At 49.1% G+C, this 26405-nt stretch overlaps 1 protein-coding gene across 3 annotated transcripts in view; it reads right to left on the bottom strand.

Moving 5' to 3' along the window:
- CACNA1E (calcium voltage-gated channel subunit alpha1 E) overlaps window positions 1–26405 on the bottom strand; it is a 225220-nt gene that overhangs the window by 156672 nt on the left and 42143 nt on the right. For all 3 annotated transcript variants that reach the window (XM_077823463.1, XM_077823464.1, XM_077823465.1), the window contains exons 4-6: window positions 14874–14977; window positions 11980–12132; window positions 9900–10081 (exon numbers count right to left, since the gene is read on the bottom strand). In XM_077823463.1, the coding sequence (XP_077679589.1) occupies window positions 9900–10081; window positions 11980–12132; window positions 14874–14977 (439 nt within the window). The remainder of the gene's footprint in view (window positions 1–9899; window positions 10082–11979; window positions 12133–14873; window positions 14978–26405) is intronic.

Raw genomic sequence — 26405 nt, 5'->3', positions numbered from 1 at the left:
AAAGCCATTATTCTTTGCAAAGTCAAGTCTATTTCTTGCAATAACCTTGCTGTAGCTTGGTTATCAGTTACTGCACAGATAGACTAATTACAGACTGAGTTATCTGTGAATTTGAACAATTCACATGGCTTAGCTTTACTAGCTCTATAACATAACAATCAAGAGGCACACTTGGCAGCTAGTTACTTATCAAGACAATATGCCTTTCCCAGTGACATTCTTGCCAGAATCATGGCATTCTTGACATCCTTGAATGACTGCATAGCAGTTTGCAGTGCATTTCATTCTCCCACTGGAATTACGGTAGGTCTCCAATGCCTCTGGTCCTGCCCAGTGTAACACTGTAGAGGTTTTCAGCCTACCCGGTTTCTCTGCAACCTCAGTTGCTTCTGGGAAATCTTGAAAATGTTTCATCCACCCTCTCCATTCTCCACCAGGTTCCCTTCCAGATTCAGGTGGTTGCATTTGCTGCAGCAGTGACAGAAAGGTGGGTTTGTCTAATCACACATGTTTAACTGCCACTGTGAGACTTCAGAGTCCGGGACACAAATTAAGCTAAGTCTTGATGCCATATAATAAAGGTGTGATACAGAGGAGTGCTGTATCACACAACGTGGTGCTGGGTTGTGCCACGGCTGGGCTGTGGCTAATGCTACAATCACCAGCTCCCAAGGTTTAGGAAATTATTGTTCTGTGGCCTGAGCAAAGGACTAGAAGTCAGGAGCTCCTGAATGCTAATCCCAGCTCCCCCTCTGGCTATGGGCAAGTCCAGTGTTGTCGGCTCCTGGAAGTCTTACTAGATTTGGTATTTTTCTTAAAGCCCCAGGTCCTGGAGTCATGTGATGAGACTGTATCTTAAAATCATTATATTGTTATATTTGGAAAAACTATTGCAGGTAACTTTTAGAGATTTCTAGGATGTATTAGCTATGATTCTCTTCTCCCTCCAAAACCTGCACAGCAAGCCTCATGGAGCCAGATGCTGATCCCTGTACTCCTGCTCAATAGTAGGTACTCCATAACAGTCCCACTGCAGTCAGGGAGTACCTCATACTCAGCGAAGGACACAGAATATAGTGGGAGTAAAGGTATCACATTCTGGCCCCTGGTAGCTAATAGGGCACCCTGGCCTAACAGGCAAAAGAATACCAAAAAAACCCCCACAAACCAATAAATATTGTCATGGTTACAAGGCTAGCGGCACCTCTGTCCAATTCTCTGGTCTTTGAGTGCACCCCCTGCGGGGTGGAATTCCACAGTTTTCCCCATCTTTAGACTGGGCCTTGGGCTATAATACCCTGAGTATCCAACCTGCTTATCCAGCAGGTCCAACTGGCTTCAGCATCTGTGGCTCTTCCCTTCAGGGGAGTATGACCAGTGGCGCATAGCTTTACAGAGACTGTCTGGGCACTTTTTTTACATTAGCAGTAGGAAGAAAGCATCTAGAGAAAAGGGATTTCACAAGAACCATCTAACTTACCTGCAGTCCTACCATCCTGTGGTGATGACCTAGATAGGCCTAGCTTCACCAGACACCACCCCCAGCAGGTGCCTGTGTCACAACCTGGTTCCCTCAAACAACTATCACCTTCTTCTTGAGAGAGAGCGCGCCTCTTTGAATCCTGCCACAGTTATTTTGCCCTGTGCTGGGGGCCTTCTCTTGTCCTGGTCCAAGCCAGTTTTTTGCTTGGCTGGAGAGCAGGCAAATCATCAAAACTAACAGTCCCACCATTGTCCCTTATGAACTCTCAAGTGTTTGCTTGAGACAATCTTTTCCTTCCTTCCAGACAGTCCCTAGTTGAGTTAAACCAATACAGACATACCAAAAACATCCCAACATCATGTTTATTGCAGCCCACCCATGCATGCTTTACACACCGCTGCTGGGATGAGGAGGGTACATTGCTTGGTGTCGTGTATGTGTGTGTATATATTAGAGAGAGACATGGTGGGTGAGGGAATATCTTTTATTGCTCGTGAGAGAGACAAGCCTTCGAGCTATACAGAGCTCTTCCTTGGGTCCTTGAGAAGTTGACCCAATAAAAGATACTACCTCACCTACCTTGCCTCTCTCATATCCTGGGACCGACTCGGCTACAAGTACATGGCATATGTGTATTCGAGAGAGGCAGGCAGACCACGCTGCGTTTGCTGGGGTTTCTGTTCAGCTTTCAGTCCTGTGTCTGGGCAGGACTCCAAATACAGCTCTGAGGGAAACCACTCATCTTGCTGTCAGCGAGGTAAAATTGGCCACGCACACTGCCCCATCATGGGACTGTCGTTCAACATGCGCCAACTCCAAACCTCTCCACGCTCGGGAGGGTTGCAGCTGTGTGCGGATAAGCAGAAACCCTGCAAGCAGGTGCAGACACATGCTCACATATTTTCAAGATCGAATGCCTTCTGCTGGTCCCCTTTCTGAAGTCTCTAACCACAACCGGCCTCTTCATTTATGCTAACTGCCCACTCCCTTTCCCCCAAGCTGGGTGAAAGCTGCTCAGGGTCCTGTAGAAACACTCTGGCTTGTGGCTTATTTGGTCAAAGAGGATAGTCTGAAGCCGAATGCAATAAATAAGTATAGTCTCAGAGCGAGGCACGCGCTCTGTCTCACACACAGACTGAACACCAGTAATTATTCTCTGCAGTAACCTTCCCCTGGCACTGAGGGCTGGTATTTACAGCGGCATAGGCAACAGAAGCTGATAAGCAAGGACTTTGTCTCTCTGTCGGAAGGGGCTGGTGCCACCCCGCGCGTGTGGCTGAGAGCAGCTCAGCAGCCCCACTCCCTCCCAGCAGGGGGAGCAGAGCCGCCACACCTGCCCTCCAGGGCTGCTGGGCACTCCAGCTCCAAGGAGGACAATCTTCTCCCACCACCTGCTTCCCCCGTGGGCGTTTGCTGGTGCTTTCATCTGAGCCACGTGATGCGGGTCCCACGGGAGTTGTGTCATCCCCACAGAACGCAATTATCCAACTTCAGTACGTGTGTGATTAAAGCAGGGGGGAGAAGAGAACAAGCTGAGGGAAGGGGTGGGCCGGGCTGGATGGGGAATGTTGAGAAGTGGCACTTAGCTAATTGCCAGCTCTGCCCGTGTCAGGCAGACGCGTGCTGTCAGGAGCCTGAACTCTGTGCACTCGCGTGTGCGCACCTCGCCATCTCCCGCTCCGTGGATGTTTTGTCAGGAGCTGCGCAGACTAACAGGCTGTGCTGCGAGGCGCTGGCAGAACAGTGGGCTGGCCCAAAGGCAGGCTGCCCCTCTGGGAGTCAAAATACGTGCTGGGGGCAGAGTCTCACCATCACAGCAGCGACGCCTGGTGTTTGAATCATTGTGCAGGAGACGAACAGAGTCCCCCGGAGAATGGATCAAATGCCACATCTCCTTCCACGGGGGAAAAAGGCTTTGGGTGGACCCCCACGTGCAACCTTTGATCATGCTAGCATGCTAAAAATAGCACTGTGGCCATAACAACCCGGGCAGCAGTTCAAGCTAGCTGCCTGAGTACAATGCCATCCAAAATCCTAGGTGGGTACGCCACCGCCCCACGCCACAGCAGCCACAGTGCTATTTTCAGCACACTAGCTCAATCAAAGCTAGCATGTGTATGTCTGCCCATGCTCAGAATGGCACCTCCCAGCTGCAGTGCAGATGTGCCCCAGGCTACAGTACATGATGGGAAGAATGCATCCTGGGAAGCCCTAAAGAGCATGGCCCCTGAATATGCAGCTCTTCCCTTACTCCTCTGCTGACGGAAGCCCAGCGCCCTAACCAGAGATGGCCATAGTACATGCAGAGAGGTGCAAATGGAGGTCTCAGTCCCAGTGAACACTGATAGTTTGACTGTGTGTGGGGACGAATTCCATTCACATTATCACCATAATGTAAACTATATAAACACTGACTCCTGGAATTAAAGATGCGAGATCACCGAGCAGGGGAACTTCTGTGAACCCCTTGGACATTTATCAAAGCTGCACAGCCTTCGGAAACAAGAACTGGGCCCCAAACTAAAGCCCAAATCTGCATCTGTATTAAACCTTTTCTGAGCACAGATGGGCTTGAGCCACAACGTTTGGATCAATATTTGGGTTTCCACAAAATCCAGGGTTATTTAGATCCAGGATTTCTGTTTGGTTCCTCTGTCTCTGAGCTTTGCAAATGAGCTATGGAGTTGTTTGGGCTTATTGGCAGCAGTGATGAGTGGGAAATCCCTCTTGTGCATTTCCACACTTCCTGGGTTTGGTGGGTCCAGAATTACCAAAACAGTGCAGGACAGGCTGTTCCCATGGGATCTCTGGTCTGGCTGGAATTTGAGGTTACTGGAAGCCTCATGGGACTAGATGTCCGGACTGATTTCTAGTCTGAGGAGGACAGGGGAAACAGAAGCTGAGCTGAGCCAAAACTCCAAGCCTTTTGAGGCTCAGTCGGCACTTTGTAACTGTAGATGGGTAACCAGCGGTGCTTGCATACTAGAATGCAAAGCCTGCAAGGATACTGGTCCAACTGCTTTTTGGAAAACTTTTTGTACAAGGCTTGATTGGGGCTGTCTCCATTGGCCTGCTGTGTTTCTTTGCTTCTGCGTATTACATGGTGTGCAAGGAGATTTGGGGTGCTTGTGAAAAGAGCTGTGCATAAGAGGGGCTCAAACCATGAAGCTCAGCTCTTGATCCCCTCCACCCTCAGTTCCTTCTGGTCGGAAACTCCGACAGCAGGGAGAGGGGGCGGGTCGTGGAATGGACATGAGCAACACATCTCGAAGAACACCAGTTACGGAAAAAGGTAACTGTCTGATTGCTCATGTCCATTCAACTTAGGTGATGCCCAGCAGTACCCGTGGAGGTGGGTAAGGAGTTCACGGATGTGTAGATTGCAGCACAGCTCTGCTGAACCCAGCGTCGTCCTTGGCCCGCTGCATGATGGCATAGTAGGCTGTGAACGTGTGTACCAAGGACCACGTTGCAGCTTTACAGATGTCCTGGATCAGAACGTGCGCCAGGAAGGCCACTGACAATGCCTGAGCTCTAGTCGAGTGGGCTCTGGTGATCGGCAGCAGAGGAACTCCCGCTATCTCGTAGCGGGTCCAAATGCAAGAGCTGATCCAGTTAGAAATCCTTTGTGTGGACACTGGGAGGCCTTTCATCCTACCAGCTGTAGAGGTGAAAAGCTGAGTTGACTTACGGAAAGGCTTTGTCCGATCTAGGTAGAAAGCCAGAGCCTTTCTTACATCCAAAGCGTGAAGGTGCCTCTCTTCACGAGTCTCATGGGGCTTAGGGCAGAAGACTGGAAGGAAGCTGTCCTGGCTCATGGGGAAAGTGGACACCACTGAGTGACAGGTTTCAGAGTAACAGCTGTGTTAGTCTGTATTCACAAAAAGAAAAGGAGTACTTGTGGCACCTTAGAGACTAACCAATTTATTTGAGCATGAGCTCACGAAAGCTCATGCTCAAATAAATTGGTTAGTCTCTAAGGTGCCACAAGTACCACTGAGTGAGGAGTGCTGACAAAGGGAACTCCTTCCAGGACTTTCCCGGGATCGGTCCACCATCGCAGTGAGGTAAGTACCGTCGTGGGGATGGTGACAACCTTCTCCAGGTGGTCCCTGGACCGGGAGTAGACCATCCCTAGGCATTGCTGCAGGGGGGTTGCATCTGGAGCCTGGCGTGGTGCACCACATATATACATGCTGCCATGTGACCTAGTATGCGTAGGCAAACCATGGTCGTGGTCAGGGGAAATGCGGAGACTTCCGCAATGAGGTCTGTCAGTGCCCTGAATCACTCCAGCGGCAGGAACGCCCTGGTGCAGGTCGAGTCGAGCACAGCTCTGATGAACTCTGTCCTCTGTACTGGAACTAATATGGATTTTTTGTCATTCACCAGGAGGCCAAGGCGATGGCACATGCCCAGTAGCACCACGACATCCCCTTGGACCTGTAGTTTCCCTTGACAAGCCGGTTGTCGCAGTATGGGTAGATCTGGATGTCCCAGCATCTGAGGTAAGCCGCCACCACCAACGTGCACTTGATAAATACCTGTGGTGCTGTCGCTAGGCCAAACAGAAGGACTGCAAGCTGATAGTGGTCGGGACCTACCGTGAACTGGAGGAAGCGTCTGTGTCCCCCGAAGATGGCGATGTGGAAGTATGCATCTTTCAGATCGAGGGAGGCACACCAGTCTCCCGGATCCAGGGAGGGGATGATGGAGGCCAGGAGACCATGCAGAACTTCAGTTTCGCTAAGTAGAGGTTCAAGTCCTGCAGGTTGAGTATGGGCCGCAGACCGTCCTTGGCCTTAGGGATTAAAAAGTATCGGGAATAGAACCTCTTGTTCCTGTACTCCACTGGAACTACGTCCACCACACCCAGCGGTCGCTCCCCTGATTGATGGCCCTGTCCCGATCGGTACTGGTCGCCCCTCCTGGGATCTGGCTGACCTCAATGAGCATCTGGATCGGGGCCTCGGGGACCGGCAGAACTCGATGGATCCGCAATAGCACCAGGCCGGTGATCTACACCTCACACTTGATGAGCGGGACCGGGATGTGGAGCGGGATCAGGAACTAAAGCGGGCTTGGCGTCGTGAAGATGTAGCTGCATGGGGTGACGCCACCCTGGGGGATCGGTGACGGTCTGGAGAACAAAACAGTCGGTCCCTCGACCTGTCCCTGCAGTGGAACCGGTGCCATGGAGATTCCGGGTGCCAACTCCGAAACTCCTGCTGGGGGGGGGACGGGGGATGTGTGCCTCCAGAGGTCTGTGCCTTGTTACCAGCGAGCCATGCCTCAAGCCTCACTGCCCTTGCAAAGGTCGAGAGACCGGATGGGACTATGAAGCTTCTGCCTATCACAATCAGAGGCGTATCGGCTGCGAGAGGGCGACCATTGGTGGGACGTCCCCCACAACGGGGCGCAGTGCCGGAAAGGTGGAGACTGTGGTGGTCTCAATGCAGGTTTACCCCGGGACTGGGACCCCGCAGGGGCCAGAGTGGGCAGCACTGGGAAGGAAATAATGTCCTGCGCCGCTTGGAGGGCCTCCATCTTGGACGGCACTCAGAGCTGAGGACCTCCGCCGCTATCCGGGGTAGCTGGCGGGGAGTGGGCTTGGCTACACTGCTTGACCTGAGCTGGGGCCCAGGATCCCCAAGGGGGTGAAGAGGCACCCGAGAATGCACCTTGGTCCAGCCCAGATTTGTCCTTTCCCTTGTGGGAAACTGGAGACGTTCCTCGCCCTGTCTTCCTAGGCTTCTTGGCTGGAGCCATGGAAGGAGACTGCTGCCGGCTTGTAGATGGTACTGGCAGGGTGCTGCGCACCAAGGTCATAATGCTCTGCACCGAATCAGAGCGCTGCTCTGGTACCGGGGTAAGGGCAGACTCCATCAGGAGCGCCTTCAAATGAATGTCACTCTCCTTCTTCGTCCTGGGCTTGAAGGACTTGCAGATTTTGCACTTGCCACTAATGTGATCTTCGCCCAAGCACAGTAAACACCTATTATGTGGATCGCCAATGGGCTTAGGACTTTTACAGTGATCGCAGAGTTTAAAGCCTGGGGACTGGGGCATGCCCTGTCCCAAGGAGAAGTCTCTAACCTAACAAACAGGTTGAACTAAACTAGAGGGAAACTATATATAGTAATCAATTTATTTGAGCATGATGCATCCGATGAAGTGAGCTGTAGCTCACGAAAGCTTATGCCCAAATAAATGTGTTAGTCTCTAAGGTGCCACAAGTCCTCCTTTTCTTTTTTGTATATACAGTAATATTTGCAAGAGGCAAATGAGTTTGATCGAATGAAACGCAACAGCTGAAGCAGACCAGTTCCATGCACCATTTCTAGAGAAACAAAACCAGTTTAGGAAGGGAGTGTGCCAGGAGAAGAGAAGGATGGATTGGGCATGAGAGGCATTTAAACTAAACACCTGACTTCCACAGAGGGTAAGCTACTAATGTGAGAAACAGCCTGCCAAAGGCAGCAAGAGGAGCTGCGAATGTACATGCACTGAGAATAAGAGCAAGGTTTTGAGCAGAAAACAAGATTGCAGAGTACAAAGGCTAGTGAGGTAGGCAGGGGGACAGAGATGGGCTGCAGTCCCAATATTCCTAAATGAACAATAGGCGAAGAGGCAGAGAGGCACATTCCCTATCAAGCTCAAGCCGTGTGTAGGAGGAATATGTACATCTTATTTGTAAATTAGCTCACTGTCTCGTATGGGCATGCATCACAGAGTGAGAGCCACACACACAAGAAGGGCTAAGATCCAGCGTTCACCCTGATCTTCCCATGCTATTGCAGGACATTGTGTGGGAGACGCAAAATAATTCTAACAGGCAGCTCCTATTTAAATGCTTCAAAGGAATGGAAAAAAACCCTCAAGGCTTTCTGTGGGAGAAAATCTCATTCCACCTCCTAGTCGGTTCTGCGTGGGCAGCCATCACTACAGTTAAGCCTGTAATCCCATTTATACCCTGAGACACCACTGGTGTCCAAGAAAATATTCCGTTTTAAATCCCAGGAAGGTAGATTTTGCCACTCACTTCCAGGCAGAGAATTCCAGACACTGAAGAGCTTCTTGTAAGGAGGAAGAACAAAGCCCCTTTGTGGATTTAACTTACTATCTCTGTTTTCTTGCCGTGTTTGTTTTACCCCATTCTCTGCAATCCCCCCCCCCCACACACACACAGCTGCTTATTCCCTCCCAGAAAAGCCCTGTGTCTTATATACATGGACTAGGACCCTTCTAAAGTTTGGATAGGCCATATTGTGTCTCTTGCCACCATAGGGTTAGGTTAGCAACTCTGCTGACAAAATACACATTCAAACCAAGGGCACCTCTGCACAGCATCCAGGCAGCAGAGTTTGCATGATGTGCTGCTCTCCAGTCACTGGGGTTTGCTATTCCCAGATCTCTCCGTGATACAAGCCTTTCTACAAACTTCTGTATGGGCTAGACAAAATGGGACAAATACATCCTGGTGTAACACTGCTGGTGTCAGCAGAAATTACACCAGGGATGAATCTGGCCCAATTGTTTCTAGCCCAGACCTTAAAACCCATACGTAAAACCTCAGCCCCACAATACAACATCACCTGAGACGTTGTCAGTGTCTAACACTTGACAGTAACAGCTCCCTTACAAAGAAAAAGCCTCAAAACTCAGGCAGCTTCATCAGTGCATCACGGAACTTGCTCCACAAACGTGTAAGGCACAAAATCCACCTCGTGTCATCATCACACAACCCCCTCTCCGCTCTCAAGCAAAGCAGCACAACTCATGCATTTATCGCTCCACTCACAGGAGGCTGCACGTGTTACTGAATTCCAGCCCTTGCCGAGCGCAGCGAAGCACACCTGCAGTCATGCTGCAATCTTCAGTGAAGTTTGGCATACACAGTGGCTGCAGTCTGTTTGTTCCGTGGGGACTGGGACCGGTTGTGCCATGAAAGGTGCTCATGCTGTGCTGGTTGCCAACAGGGGTGAGGGAGGAAACGGTGTGTAGGGCTGAATCTGATCCAGCCCATTTTTCCCAAAGCCCCACCCCTCAACTGAAGGTTCGTTAGAGCCAGCACGGGGGACAGGTCTTTGCCATTTGACCAGCTCTTTGCAACATATCACAAATCCAACCACCGATGGGTGCAAAGTTGCATTTGGCTCTCCAATGAATTAGTTTTTCCTCCTTCTCAAAAGGTACCCAGATGTGCAGTGGAACCAGAACTGAGTCCGGCCTGCGCTCACCTGTAATTGTACATCCCACCACTAACGAGCAGCCCCATTTCCATCATCAGCCCAAACAGGAGACCCAGGAGAGCTCCACAGCCTGGAAGATTTGTTCAGCAAAAACACACTTCACTTCTGCTTCTCCAACCCGTGGAGCTTCTAAGAGCCCCGAGTACCACCGCAGCCTCACTCACATTGTACAGCACTGTGGTCCACCCTTCCATGGTAATGCACTGGAAGACAGTCAACACAGCAAAGAGGATGTTGTCAAACTGAGTGATCCCGTCATTGGGACCAATCCACTCCTTGCACTCGTAACCCGAGGGGCATCCCTGCACCCCACACGGATGTGGGGGATCCAGTTCTTCCAGTTCACCTGCAATCATAAAAAAGCAATGCCCGGAGGGCACAGAGATCAGGGAGGGGCGGAGGAGATGCAGAGAAGCAGACAGAGCCCAGCCCGGATACCCAGTGGAAGGCGAGGTGGGACGAGCATCTAGCTGTGTTATTAAAGCTTTCACATTTGGGGGGACATTAGGTCACTGGAATGTTCATGGAATCCTGACCTGCAGTGCCCTGATTTTCCAGATTTACTCCCCCACTTTCTGACCCTCAACGCTCTGCCAGTACATCTCAAGCTTGACCCGAAGCACTCCTTGCTAATGCAGCCCCAGAGCTCACATGCCTCTTTTAATGCACCTCACTCCTGACCTGAAACAATGCTGGGCCTTCTGAATTTGGCCACTCCTGAGCAGGGATGGCTGGTTGTGTTGATGTATGTTAGTATGTTTCTTCCCATTCCCCCCCAAACCTTAGACTGTGAACTCTTTGGGGGAGGGACCTCTCCCTTTTTGCCTGTCTAGAAAGCAGCTAGTACACAGTGGGCACAATAATCTAAAGAGGTGGCTTTTCTTCTCTGTATTGAAGTATTATCAATCCTCATGACGAGTCTCATGATGCTTGGTGTTTTCCTTAAAGCCCCAGCTCCTGAAATCCTGTGATTACTTGAGCATCTCAGGAGAGTTTTGTAAAGCAAGTTTCTAGCCCCTATAATTGTGAAGAAAATCTTGAAAATGTGACTCAAGTGCACCCAAGAGGGTGAAAAACCCAAAGGCAAGTAAAATCCACATTGTATTACCATCATCATCATTTTAAATCCCATGATTTGTATGCCAATCTCATGATTTTTGAGTCCTTATTCATGATTTTTGGAACACTTACAGTTGCCCATGCTAAGTCTCAAGAATGGGAATCCTCTCTCTTTAAATGAGATCAGCTGGTATTGGATATGAAGACAAGAACCGATATTGGGGATGGTTTTGATTGATAGAAACCACTCATAACAACATCAGTCACTGGGCCTCAGAGCACACGTGCACCCGTTATGGTCCTTGGGCCCTTTAAGAGCTGGCATTCTGGGAAACATAGTTCTCTACAAAGAACTGAGAGTCCAGAGGTCAGCTTTTGGGAACTGTATAAGGGATAGCCTGAGGGCAGTATGGAGAAAGAGGAAGGCTGAGCCTGGAAGGGCTGTTGGGAGGTGATTGAGTTGCTTTGTTCTTAGCTGGATTTTACTTTGTTAAGCCCTGAGGAAAGAGACTAGCAGTGACTTATAATTGTTTGTATTTACCATCTCCGGCTGGAGAAGCTGCCCGTTATCTCACAGTAAGGTTATCCTTGGCTGGAATCTATTACAAAACCAACCCATCTCTCCATCCCCACTGGAGAGCTGGCTAGAAAATGGGAAATATAGTCACGACAAATCTGTTTTTGCTGACATTTTTCTAACCATGAATGTTTACAACCAGCTCTACCTCACTGCCATCCTCCCTGGCTGATAGCAGGCTCAAGGAGAGGAAAACAGAGTGTGGCGTTCAGTAAAAGAAGAGAGGAAATCACTGAGCCCAGAGCTCCAACAGGAACATAGCAGTGCGAAAAGGGAGTGACCCCTGAGATGGCCTGACTCCAATTCCAGCGGGCATTGTGTGGAAATGGAATTTCTCCCCACCATGCAACAGGGACCAGCAGCTCAGTCTTTACTCAGCCATTGTGATCGTGTGGTGACAGTTATGTGTTACAGTCTGAAGTGTCAATACCACCATGCCGCAGCATGGCTTATGCCTTGCTGCAGCTGAACCAGACAAGCTGGGGTTCAGCGTGGCAAGGCCACAGAGTGGCTCATACACAGTCAACCACCTCATCTGAGCTGAGAAGGGTGCTGCTCACAACGGTTTGCCATGCACAACAGACAGAGTGGAATGGCAGCCTGCCTACCTGAATTATTCGTGTAGCAAGCTCGGTGCAGTTTCCCACTGTAGAACTCCAGGCCGATGATGGCGAACATCAGAATAGCGAAAAAGAGCAGGAGGCCTATCTGGAGAAGGGGCACCATGGCCTTCATGATGGACTTCAACACGATCTGTAAGCCTGGGAAAGAGGAGAGAGGACACAGCTCACTGACCCTCCCACCACCTTGCCCAGCTAACAGCAGAGACAACATCTCTCAAGGAGAGGCTCTTGGTAAAAGGATGGTGAGCTACAGAGATGTGGAAGGATCAGTAATCTGCCAGATGGGACCAGGCAAAGCACAGCGTGAAGAAACCTTTGCCAAATAGGCATCTGCCACTCCCATAACCGCCCAACATCGACTTCTGGGTTTTTAGGAACTTTCTTCTCTCCACTGCAGCTCTTTCTGGGCATATTCCGCCTGTGGAATTTCCACTGAGATTTACAGACTTCTGCTCCAGAAGCAAGGATAGAATGGGCGATAGAGACATGCAGTGAGGCTCAGGGAGGAGAATTTTGCCCCTAGAGGACCAGCATGACCTAGTGGACAGGACAATGGATTCAGGATGGGTTCTGTTCTTGACAGTGCCTGCTGCATGACCACAGGCAAGTCAGTTCACCTGTCTTTGCCTTGGTTTAACCCCCCACCCCATGTTTGTATTGTTTATTTAGACTGAAAGCTCTTCAGGGCAAGGATAGTCTCTTACTTTGTGTTGTGCAGCACCCAGCACAATGGAGCCCTGATTTAAGTTGGGGCCTCTAGGTGCTACCATATAAAAACATCCACTACTCATTCGGATTTGCCTTCCGAGTGGCAACTGCAAGGTAAACAGGTAGGACCATATTTCAAAGTCCCGCCGTAACGGATGAAGCATCACCTAGTAGCCAATGCAAAAGCACACCTGCATGCAGCTGTTTGTGAAAGAAAAAAAATCAAGAAACTGCACGTACAGCTGCCAGTGTCCATGCGCAGGTATCTAGTTTGTGCATCCAAATGCACACATTTGTGCATGCACAATGGGTAAGTGCACATCCTGCATGGCTCCCATGTTGTGTGTGGCCTTTGACTGCTTCCCTCTGAACAGCCCACCCATGCATTCACTTTGGATAACAATGGGGGAAAGCCATCCAGAGCACAGAGTTTTGCCAAGTACCTTGCAGAAAGGGAGGTTTTTAAGGATTTTCCCCACCTGACTTTGACAGGGCAAGAGGAGTGCCGACAGCAGTGCCAGGAGCCAGGCATGATGTGGGCCAAATGCAATGGTGTGTTTTCTCCACACCCTGCTCTGTCACAGCACCTCGCTCCTGACTTGTTCTCCCATCTCAGGGCTCTCCTGAGCAGGGACCACAAGTGCTGGCTTGCTGTCAAATTCATACTTTAAAGAGTGGATTTTGTCCTGGTGAAAAGTGCCAGACTGAGACGGGACAGATGAGGGGTACAAAGGACAGCAGCACAGCAAATCTCTCCCACTATTGCCCTGCAATTGCGCCACCACCTTTGAGGAAGAGATGAGAGGTTCAGTTTCTGTGACTACGAAGTTCCCAGCCTCTCTCTCGAGGCTGTCGACAAGAGAACCACTTGCCGTGAGGCTGGATTCTGTGACATGGCCCTGTGTGCACTAGAATCTGGGTCAGGACCGTCCTACACAGACCACTGACCAGCTCTCAGATGGAAATTGACTTATGATGCAGGGAAGAGAGGCCACCCGGTGAGCAAGAGGTGGAAGGCATCATATCCCATGACAAATCCCTGCGACCACAAACCAAGTCACATCCAGTCCCATTGAGGACATTCTGCTTGTGACCAAATTCCTTACTTCCCAGAGGTCTCTCTTCAGAAGCGGGAGCCTCAGGCATTAACTTACAGTCCCCCTCCTAGCCCCTTGCCGCCCCCTCATTTATTAACCCAGCAAGCCATACATTCAGGGCCCAGGAGAGGGACAGATCAGGAGCACCAATAGACTGATTTCTTTACTTGTTTAAAGGGAGGGAAAAAGGAAATCACTAATGGATACACCGCAGCCCCGGAGGAATCCACCCATTGCCTTCTGGCATGGGAGTGGAATTAGAGTCTCTGGCCTTTGTGAATCCTGGGATTCCCAGTTGTGCTCCACCAGAAAGCATTCAGCCTTGTTCTAGATCAGGGCCCCCTGGGGCAGAAGGGACGGGGGAGGCAAAAGGGGCAATTTTCCCCAGCCCTCCCCCAGGTTGAGAGGGCCACCAAACCGTGTGGCATTGTGACCTGGTGTGAGGGGTCACTGAGCCACTCAGGTTTGGGCCGGTGACCCTTGTTTGGCCCAGCAGCCCCTCCGTCATGACAGTGGGGCAGCAGAGCCAAACCTGTGCAGTGCTGTGACCCTGGCGCGCCAGGTCACAACACACAGCATGGGGAGCCGGGCCCATCCCCACAGCATGGGAACTAAGCCACTGCTGTGGGGTGACAGCAGGGCATGCTCGCTCTAACACCACCACTACGCTCCCCCCCACCCTTGTCCCCACAGCATCCCCCTCAGTGGCAATTTTTTGGAAAGGGCGGGGGCTTCGTTGCAGAGTTTACCCCTAACCCCCCAAATACCTCTGTGTGGCCCTGATCTAGATGCAGGGGTGGGCCCCAAATCTTTGCATGCTGAATTTACCCCTCTCCCTTCCACATCACCGATGGCACCTCTCCTGTAGGAATCTAGGAGAGGGTGCACTCCTCCCTGCTGGAAAACATCACTGGTGAAATCATGGTCCCTCTGAAGTCCGTGGGAGTTTTGCCGTTGACTTCCATAAGGCCAGGATTTCGCCCTCTGTCTCCAGCGGTGGCATGAGTGCTTTCCCAAGCCTGAGGGACATACACAACTCATGTGCCCCGCCAAAGAGTGGGAGATCGAACTTACTGGGAATGCCTGAGACGAGCTTCAGAGGCCTGAGCACTCGCACTGCCCTCAGGGTCCGCAGGTCCACGTGGGTGTTGAAGTGAGTTCCAGCTGTGGCAAGGATGCTGCAGCCAGACAATGAGAAAGCAGAGTTATTAGCCACAGAGACATGGCAGTGCGAACGTGCCTGCGAGAGGGAGACATCGTGACTGGGCCATCACAGACAAGGCACCTGACAACCTGAATTGGTGCACCTTACCCTCCAGTGAGTCAGCAGCGATTGCTGGGGTCTAAACTTAGCAGTGTTAATGGAGTGATAGAGATAATAATTAAAACAAACACACTGTTGCCAGGATCCGCATTCCCAGCCAGAGTGCAGTGCAACCCGCCCTGCATCGTGCCAGGATGAGGAGTCATACTCTTAGCCTTTGGCTCAGGTCCTCAAAGTAGGCCGGTCAGCATCAGGAGCAGCTCAGGACCTGCATGGGGATGTTAAACCAACTTCATGTCTCCCTGATCCTGGAGCCGCTGAGCATCAGTTGGGTCCCAAGGCACAACTCAGAGCAACCTCAAGGCTGACTTAAGTTAGCCCCCCAAATTCATTAAGACAGACAAGAGATCGTCCAGACATAGCAGTTCCCTGGCCATGCCCCCTACACCAAGAATCAGGAGGGGTGGCCCAGGAGCTGCCAGCACTACATCACAAAAGGATGCATAGGACCCCAATTAAGTTTGTTTTTTCACTGGCAGACCAGCCCCAGGTGGCTGCTGGAGCAAGGATCAGGCCCTCAATCAGTGCCAGGAGTCACACGCAGTCTCTGAGTGCAGTGGGACCCAACCAGCCACACACTAGAGCACAACATGGGCCTGATTCACTGCTGCTTCTCAGCTCATGCGACCATTTACATCTGTGCAAAGTGTGCACAAAACACCCCCGAATCAGACAGGTAATGTTTGACACTTGCTTTGCACAGGAGCAAGTGATTACAGTGCATGGCCATGGAGAGCCAGGCCCCAAGATTCATGCCCTGCTGCTCTAACCATTAGCAATGCTATGTAATTATGCTCTGGGTTTTCAGACTGCCAGGACGGTGCTCTTCAGATCTATACTTTGCCTGCTTGGGATCAATTTAATCTCTCTCCAGGGCACTATCAGTCTGGAGCAGAGACAGTGCTCAGAAGATCAGAGTCTTTGCCCGGGTGGTTAGCTACACATCTCAGGATTAATGCTCCGCAGGCTCAAGGTACCAGGCTCCCTGAACCTGGAAGTGCCACAGAACGGCAGGACAAGGATGGAGATGAGACTTAAGAATTAAAATGCAATCAGTAATCAGGGTGGGTAGGGGAAGCAACAACTGGGATGGGTTCCTTCTGCGGGGAAGTTATATGCCCACCCGGCCTCATCTGCGTTGACCCCAGATGGCACGCTCCGCTCGGGTCACAAGGCAAGACGGAGGGCCACACTGGGATTAGACTTTCACAGATAGGCAAAAAGAGGTGGTGGTGGTTCCCCCTTGAGCAATCCCACCCCAGGGTCAAGCACAACAGTAGTGATGGAAAGACAGGACTGCTCAGCCCTGACTCCTGCTGGCTGAGGGCAGGTAGGGGCGGAGCTGGGGTCACAACAGACAGAGCTGACAAGACTGCCCAGGATGTTTTAGAAGGAGGAGACAAGATGGAGAGTGGGGCAGGAGGAGGGAGCGACCTCAGAGCTGTTTGCAGCAATCCAAAAACCAAGGAAAACTGGGTCATTGTTCCACTAATTTATCTAATTACAGGCCAGAGCAGCTCTGTGCTAGGTCTCTTGTGTGCAGCGCAATTAGCAATCTTCTCTCTCTCTCTCCCTTCCCCCTCCGGCCGCCGCCCCAACGTACAGTAGGTACAAACCTACCCCCTTCAGAAACCAGAGTTCTGTTTCCTAGGATACACAGACAGGAGAAATGATTTAACATAATCAAAATAGCTCATTGCATCTGATTTTTCCCCCTTTCTGTTTATCATGCTGGATTCAAAAGGGGTGAAATGACAAGCACTGGGAGACAAACTTAAGTCCTGCTTAATCTGGGAGGTAGCTGCAGCTGTGGTGTTCTGACCCGACAGTCTCATGCCTGGGCCACCTAATCCCACAATATCCCACCCTGGATCATGGTAAGAGCCATAGGCTCCAACCACATGCGTGGCTGAACAAAGCATCCCCTTGCCCTCCACAACCAGAACCCAGCTTCAGCTGCTCCATCAAGGGCCAGACGTGCTGCATATGGCCCCAGGCTAGGGACAGCCTCCCCTTACCATCCTTGGGGTGGGTGCACTTCTGCTGCCATGACTAGTCCTCCTCCGCCCCTCCAAACATGCCCCAGCGTGGGAATTTGAATGAGAAACCAGGCAGCCATGAAAAGGGAAGATCTGGTGGAACACAGGGAGCCTTAAGGAGGGGGTTGCTGGAGAGAAATGGGAGGAGAGGACATGGGGTAGCGAAAGGCAGGACTTGACACCAGAGCTGTGGAGCGAGAGAGAAAGCCCAAGGAAGAGTGGGGAGGGATCAGGTATCAGACCTTGCCACAGTACAGGAATGCAGAAGGGGCAAAACGGAGAGGAAGACAGGAACAGAAAAATGGGTAGCAAGAGGGGATGAAGGGAAGACAGAGTGGGGAGCAGGTGGGAACTGGGAGTGAAGGAGAGAGCAAAGGGGTTGGCTTCAGGCTACAGAGGGAGGAGCCACCAATAAACTTTGTCTCCCCATGTTAGACTTGTCCCTCCCTGCATCTCCTGCCCAAGGAAACTTCTGCCCCCGAAACACGTTGCACAGCTATTCCCAGACTTCTCCACTAGCACTCCCTCCTCACCATGTAACCCCAGCCATCCCCACCATGCCTAACCGACACAGCCGTTAGTCCACTCCCAAAGCACCCTACCACGCTCTGCCCAATGCTCCCCCTTTGCCGCGATCAGCAGGCCCCACCGGCCCAGCCCCTAATCTGACTTTCCCACCGTGCCCCACCCATGGAGTCTCTCCTGCCACTGGGGTCTCCCACAATGCCTCCCAAGCATCTCCCACCCTTCCCTAGAGGCTCCCCAGCAAAGGCGTACAAAGGCCATTCTAAAAAACCCAAAGAGGATTCTAATGTTATGGTTTCCAGAAAACCTTGATAGCAAACAAATGAGAGAGACTGGAAAACATCCGGTCTAGACTGCACAGAGAAGGGAGCTGGAACAAAGCCAGGGAGGTGGCAAATAGCCAGGCAGCTGCTGATGAGGATGGCATGTGTGCGTTTAATGGGCCTTGCTTTCCAGCCTCCCACAGTCACAGTGGTGACATGCTGCATTATGCAGAGACCTGGACCCGGCAGAGATGTGGTCAGCTGTTGCACGTTGGGTGGTTATGGGCTCGCCTCTTCCTCTAGAGGAGGAGGTGCGTTTGTGCTGCAAGCCCTTGCTTTAAAGCCCAGAGAACTAAGAGGTCTGGGGGACCTGCACCTCTCCTCTGATCCAATACTCCTACAGAAAGAGAAGGAGTGTCCTGGAGAGGTCCTCACCCTGTGAACTCACCTCCCCTGAGCCACCACAGCTCCAATCTGTTGGCATGCTGGTGGCCTCCTTCCCCCCACGGGGATTTGAGAAAGGAGGGGCAGGACAAGAGCTGAGGTCAGATACAGTTTGGGATTCATTTAATCTCTGCTTGGCTATTTTCCAGTTTGAAGGGGATGGGAGCTGCTGGCTTTTGCCCATTTTGCCACTGTGCTTTTAGCCCCCAGTTCAGCAAAGCACCTATGCACATACCTTATTTTAAGTGAGTCGCCCTATTGACTGCAATTAGACACAGGTGTAAATACCTCAGCAAATGGGGGCCTTATTTAAGTCAAGGTTGCCTAGAAGCCCAGGATGGCTGCTTTGTTAAACTGGCTGTAAAGTCAAAATCATTAGACTTAAGTTGTGGTTGCACTGTAGTATCTAGGAGGGGGCAGGCAGAGAAGCTGAGATTTCTCCCCTTCCTTCTGACTGGTAACTAGAGCCCAGGCTGTCACAGCAGGCTCCCCACTTCTCCTGCAAAAGGAATTATAGTGTTACACTCTGGCCAACTTAACATGCATTTTAGAGCTGTACCAACTCCATGCTTTAGGTTGCAGGGGTGCCAAAGAACCTTTCCTTCAGCTTCACATGCCTCCAACGTTTGGGGTCCAAATGAGCCTTAAATGTCCAAGCAAAACCCAATTTGAAACCAAGTTTGATACAGTTTTACACCTAAATTATCTGAACCTGCATCCCAGTAGACAAAGACCCGGCCTCGGCAACACCCACCTCTCGCCTGGACAACAGCAATGTGATATACCTGGGCAGGAAGCCTTCAGTGCTTAGGAAATTCCAGTGCTATGGAACACTACAGTGCATCTTGTCAGCAACACAGGCTACCGTGAGCACATCAAACCTGTCCTCTGCTACATGTGCTGACTTCCCATAGAACATGAAATCAAGTTCAAGGCCTTGAGTCTTACCTGCAGGGTTCTCAGAGGCTTTGTCCTGGGGTATCTAAAAGACCATCTAAATTCTGGGGAATAATGGAACTCTCTGACACAAGGGTAAAGCTAGTCTGTGCAGGAACCAGAACTTCCTCAGGGGCCAGTCTGAGACTGTGACTTGAACTCACCCAAGAACAAAGGACCATAACAAACCTCCCCATCGCTCCCAGCCCAAAGTTCATTTCTTTTCCCAGCCTTCTCTAACAGAAACATATAGCAAGCTGTGTGTATGTGGGTGTAATTAAATTCCCAAACGAGACACTTCACTGCACACACTTACTTCTCCACCCGGGGAGAGGATGAGAGAACAACCGTGACAGATGCTAGTCATGTCGCTTAATGCACTAACGGAAGACACTCAGATACTACAGGGATGAGCGTAGTATAAGAACCTATATAGAATACTTTTGACGCAAAGCCATAAATTAACCCCAATTTATTTGAAGCGTTGGGGACCTTTAGATGAGCCTTCTCTGAGGAAACCCTGTATCAGGGCAATACACACTCCTCTCAATTAGTGACTAAGAGGGGGATTATCTTATGGCAATGTGAAGTACTCACTGTCCCCACTCAGGGGTGTGGGGTCCATGGATCATTTCAGAGCAGGTTTGAACAGATTATTTAAGCAAGACACCTGATGTGCCGAGCAGGAGACAGCTCTGAAATCTGCTTGCAATCAAAAGGATCACCCTGGATATTTTTCCTTCTAGGGTCTGACTGTCAGAAACAGGAGCTTGCATTACGAACACAAAAGCAGATAGTCAATGCCCAATGGAATATGCAACTGCCCTTGCACACACTTTGATATTCACAACAGGTGCCACTTAAGTGTAAAGAAATGATTGGATCTCTCAGATAAATTGCTGAGCAGGCTCTTGAGCATCCATTCCAGCATGCAAGTGTATACTAGTCTCCAGTATTACCAGAGATGGGGCTGACCCAAACACATGGATCCCCATCCCAACACCCCCAAACTCTGGAGAAGTTTCTGAACCATTTCTGAAGACCATCTCTAATTATTAGTAGCGCACTCAAACAGGAATATTACTTTGCATGTCTGTAGCCCCTTCCATTTGAGGATCTCACAGCACTTTACATAAATGAATGAATTAAGCCTCCAAGCACCCCTGCAAAGCAGAGAAGGGTTATTACCCCTATTTTCCAGCTGAGGAAACAGAGGCAGAGAGAGACTTTGGTTGAGGTGTTCAGTACCAGGTGAAGAATTGACCCCTGTCAGTCTAAAATCAGAGAAGGAACATGGACCAGGACTGACACAGAGATTTATGTGGTTGTTACCACCAGAGGAGGTGGTATTTAGACATTTCTTAAAGGAGATGAGGGATGGGGTGTGGCAACCATTAACCAGGGTTTTTTTCCAAGCACGAAGGAGGCACTGAGTCCAAAGTGGGTCCTTTCAATCTGCCACGCCCAAGATGGAATGCAACATGTGGCAAAGACTCAAATGAGGGTCAGAAACAAAAATCATTGAAGGTACTTGAAATGCTGCAGGATTCTTCTCTGGGAGGATTTCTAGATCCTCCACTTCATGGTTCTTTGTTTCTGGCACAAATATTATTCAAAAATAAAAGCAAGTAGATGCCAAATGTGTGCAGAATGCAGGAGCTTTGGGACCTCCCTCAGAATGAAAGGTACAGGCATTGAATTAGTCAAAAGCTGGGTCCAAACATACTTGAACTTTGTACCTCTAGCTCATCTCCACTCATTGGGCGGAGACTATTTAGGTCGCATTTGATATGAAGATTCCCTTTGTAAAGGGTTAGGAAATGATTCACAGATGTCTCAATAAATGGCTAATCAAGACTAGAATACAACACTCCACTCGGTTTTTTTAGAACCATAGTTTAGGAACTCCCATAATGTCGTCTACTGAGCTGTGTCTCACCATCTAACACACACACTAGTCAAGTATGTTACAACAAGGTACAATTTTCATAAGTGCCTCAGAGCCAAAGGTATTTTCCTATCTGCAATGGCACCTATTAGATGTTTTTGACAATCCCACTGGGCGCCTATCGGCATCTTTAGGCACATAAATATAGCCCTAAGACTTAGGAATTTATAAAAATTTTTACCCAACATCTAATAGACATGTATTAAGCTTTTTAAAACTACTTCTAATTGGAACTTTATTATACAGCGTGACCCATATTTGCATGTGTATACAATTCTGATTTACTGAGAAGAATCTCATCTGTATGACATTTTGTTCTCCATTTCCCACAAATCAAATTACACGGGGCAAGATCTGAATCTGAAATCATTTGGGAAAGATCCTCTTTGGGTTATTTGTTATTATTTCCTTTTCTCTGTGCTAAGTGGCTGCAATGTTACAAAGACAATTTAAAGAGCTCAAGCAATTGTACCAAATACACCAGAATGAAATAAGGAACAAACCTGAGTATAGAAAAACATGGAAACCTGTTTAAGGCAATATAGAAAACAAGCTAGAACTAAGTTGTATACAGACTATCAACCCATGTATTTTGGGATATAAAACAACCACTCACTGCCTGGGGTTAGGAAGGAACTTTCCTTTCCTAGTCTCCCATGGACATCTTGTTGCTTAACTTTTCATTATGGGGTTCCTTGCTCCATCTTCTGAAGCATCTGGTGCTGGTCATTGTTAGAGAGAGAGATTGGAGTAGATGGGCCATTGGTCTGATCCAGTCTAGCAATTCCAATGTCCTTAGAACAATTTAAATTCTATCTAACAGCTATAATAAACACAGTTTATCTAAGGTTGAAGCACCAATAATTATTCCTTATTTTTAGACAGAGACCCAAACTAAAATTATATCTCACAGTCCAAGTTATCTGAAAAAACTGCTAGATTGGTCTATAAGAATCCCAGTGATCACATGCTTTTCATCACACATATTGACAAGAGAGTGAAGGTGTTTTATAGGCCATGCAGGCAAAGGGTTAGTTTTTAACTCCTGAAGGATAGGAAAAAAAGATTTCAGGTGAGAAAAGAGCAGAGAGAATCTATTTGCATGATGCAAATGAGGGCAGAGGCAGGAGGGGATGTACAGGCTAATGAGCAAAGTGCAACTGATTAGGGAGCAATCAAAAGCAGAAAAAACACACCTTGGCAAATCTGATATTGTGTGTACACAACTGGGTGATTATTTATTTACAGCATTTCAGTTTAATTAGAAAGCTCCACTCTGTAACTGTGTGATTGTACATTCTTTGGCCCTGACTCTGATCACCTGCCAGCAGTGTAATTCCATTGGGTTGATCTCACCTACAGCAAATTAGCAATGCTCTACAGAAGTCAATGGAGTGACACTGATTTGTCCCAGCTGAGGATCTGGCCCCAATGATTTTAGTGCTGTTACTCCTGATCTGTCCCAGTGTGAGGGATTAAAATGTTAGGCCCCTTCTGCTTAAGAACAAAAATGTGTATAAAAAGTTTCATTGCAACAAAGCTCTCAACCCACCACAAATAAAGCTCTTCCCCTCAATGCCCCATTCAAACCGCCGGCTTGGGGAAAGCTGGAAAAAAAATCAATGCCTCACAAGTACTCTGAAGATCAACAAATCTGGGTTCTGTCGAAACAAGAAAGTTGACTGGAGGCTTGATTCTCCTCTCACTCACACAAGTTCTATTCTGGTGCAAACTGCATCTACTTCAGTGGATTGACACCAAAGTCTGTGAGGTCAGAAGTAGGGTCTAAGTGTGCAACTGCATACACACAAAAGCATCCCTATTCCTGATACCCCACTGGCCTGCACTTTGGATAATCATTAACAGCTGTTCAAGTGAGGGCAAATTTCTAATCTGGGAGCGTTTCACACCTAATTTGCTTTCATGTGTCCAGTATTACTCATTATGCCCCCCTGAACAACAGACATTTTAGTGACAAAAAGCACCCGTGTGGACAGTGCTTCATTGGCAGGAGCTGTGCTCTCAGCAGCGACAAAGCTACCGCTCCTTGATGGTGGTGGTTTTATTTTGTTGCCAGGAGAGCTCTCTCCAGGCGATAAAGATTGGCCACACAGTGCACTTTACAATGGCTCGGCTGCAGCAAAGCTAAGAATAAGAGCAACATTCCTTTCATCCTTATCCTGGGATTAGGCAGAGGGGTTACTGAGATAGATGGAAAACTACCTGCAAAGGGCTTCAGTACAGGCACGTAAGTTTAAACCAGGCAGGTGGCAGTCCCTGTTGTGGGATGTATGATAAGAGACACCTACAAAGATATTCCTTGATTAGATTTGAACACAGATTCACTACCATTTTCTTTTCAGATTATTATTTCTCAAACTATGGAGACCCATGTAATGGTGTCCCAGCTGGAGATAAAAGACCTTTCTTCTGAAGCAATCAGAAGTCCAAGAGCAATGAGAGGACAAGCTGAGGCAGACACCAATCAACTCAAAAACTGGGCAATCCAGGGTTGTCAACTGAGCAATGAGCAGATTAACATTTATAATGAAATGAAAAGGCCCCTCAAGGGTTATTCAGCCACTTTATTCTGCTAGGGAGGCTCCTTCACAATTAATAGAGCAGGTCAAATTATTCACTGCAAATAAGTTACCAGATGAATTTAGCCCTTTTTTTCTGCTGGTGAATCAATCCCAGTTTGTACAAATGGATCCATTATTATTACATATTTGCCCAGTACTTCAGACAAACCAATTTCAGCCTAGGGAATGTTTGCAAACTGTTCACTTGGACTCTCCATTATACATTATTCCTGGTTGTTCACTTAAGCCACGTGGCATTGCTCCCAATCCTTTCTTGGACTGACTGAAACACGTGAACAGGGGAAGAGAAAATAATGATGAGTGAATTCACATTCCCCAGACATCTGTGCAAATAAAATCCCACTTCTGCGAATCTCCACAAGGAAAGACTAAGACAGGGTACAGGCATGGACAACGCAAACAACCACTCGGAATTCAAATGACTGTTTGTGAACAAGCTGCTTACCCACTCACATAGTTAAACAGAAAGGAAAAGGTGAACATCTGGAAATTACTGATATTTGTCTACGTTCCTACTCCTTTTCCCCAAGGATGCAATTTCTACACCAACAGTCTCATCATCAAACTCCTCTTGAACTGCTTCTCAGTCAGAAATGCCAATAAAGTTGTACCCCATGGTCTAGTGACTCTCTAGATGTTTTTGGTTGTCCAGAGATCATCTTGGTAGCAGGCACCTTTCCCAAGCTGCTCTAAAACACAGTGCGCACAATGGGCCCACATCTTCAGCCGGCATACATTAATGAATTACAATAGCTTCAGTGGCATTACACCAACTTACGCCAGCTGAGATCTAGCCCATTATGCAGAGTCCAGGCTCACCTTTCCTTGGTCACCTTTATGAACAAACATAACATGATGTGCAGCCGAAGCCTTGTCTTCAGGCATGGCTACTGCTCTTTGGGTTCCTACCTCAGGAATGGTCATCTCACGCTCTAGGTCCTCTCTGCCTCAGATCCAAGATCTCTGTAGACAGAAGGCCACTCTCGCTTCCGTTATACCTATAAACAAGCCACACCTGCAACACTGAGTCAGCAAGATTCACTTAGCATCTCCTTAACCACACCTGCTGACAGGGCTGACTCACAGAATTGCCAGCCTGCTCCCGAGACAGCCACCCCCATTGGCATTGCACCCTCTTACTGTCTCTTAGCTATTCTGTATCTGGATACTTTAACCCCAGACAACAGCAAAGTACCCAGTCTCTTCAGAGGCTTATTGCTTGAGAGCTGGCTCGAAACTGCACAAACTGCTGAGCGAAGCACTGCAGTCCAGGCTGGGGGAGCATCCATCCCATATCCTGTGGGCCAGGCCTACTGCCCACAGCTACAATGTATCCAATATACTTACGCTCATGCAATGTGGGGATGCAGCACCACGGTGTGACGGCACCTAAGGCTAGATGCTGAAATGTGCTAGAGCTCTGTTTAGCAAGCCGGGGGAGAGGTAGTGCAAAGGTGATGCTACGTCCACTGGTCCTGCAGCCAGCCAGGGGAAATTCAGCTCCCTGCACATTTTAGAGCAGCCTTGAGACTGCTGTCAGTTTTGCTGGCTAGAAATGGCTGTACCAGCCATTATGCTGGCAAGGGTCACCTAACGTGCAAGGAATTCCAACCCCAACCTGAATCATTCAGAGAGATGTGAATGGGTTTCAGTTGCCACCTCCCCTTCCCCTTCACAGGGAACTTCTCTCACATGCATAACCATAGCACTAAATATGGTTACTACTGTAAAGACTGAATTGGTGGTCATTACCTGAGGTATCCCAGAGGTAGGGCTCTCACAGGCTCCAGTAAAGAGTTTGTTTGGGAAGGGAGACATTAATATTCTCTTGCTAATTTTTTTTTCTTTAACAAATGAATAGAAACATATCAACCCCAAATTCTGAATTTTGGGGGAGTGTGGATCCGGCTTTGAATTCCACAGACCAGCTGTACAGGAGAGGACCAAAACCCTGGCTCTGAGTACCCCTGAGTTGCGGGGAAGTTCTGATCCACACAACTCCAGATCATCTGTAAAAATTAAGTATCCTCCTGCTGAAAGTTTTGGGTTTCTGTTCATGGAGCTTGTGATGTTTCAGATGTGTCAGCTGATCTCACCCTTTCTGAGAGAATTAAAAAAGCCATGTATTAACAAGCCTGTGTGAGCTGTGAAAATGGCTGTGAATTTTACACCTCCTAGCAGGACTTTTCACATGTGCTTCCTATCCTGGAAACTAAAGACAGAGGAGTTCAAGCATATCATAGCTCTAACCAGGGCTCGGCAGCAGTCATTTTGGCTCAGTCACGGATAACAGGACCTGTACTTTTGAGAGTGCCAATTTCACTGAAGGAGGATTTAGGAGATCATGTATAGCAGACAGACTTCTGGAGGGATGGTGCATATCAAGCCCAGGATGGTTCCTGCCACCTGATGACTATTCATTAACATACGTACAATGAGTTAGTTGGCTCAGTGCACTGGTGACCAAATCACAGAGACACCACGACTGGCACCCTTCTGGCTGGCACTCTCAGGCTGTGTCTGT

This window comes from Eretmochelys imbricata, chromosome 8 (genome assembly GCF_965152235.1).
Source record: "Eretmochelys imbricata isolate rEreImb1 chromosome 8, rEreImb1.hap1, whole genome shotgun sequence".
NCBI classification, from domain to species: Eukaryota; Metazoa; Chordata; order Testudines; family Cheloniidae; genus Eretmochelys; species Eretmochelys imbricata.
This window is presented reverse-complemented; position numbering and strand designations above follow the sequence as displayed.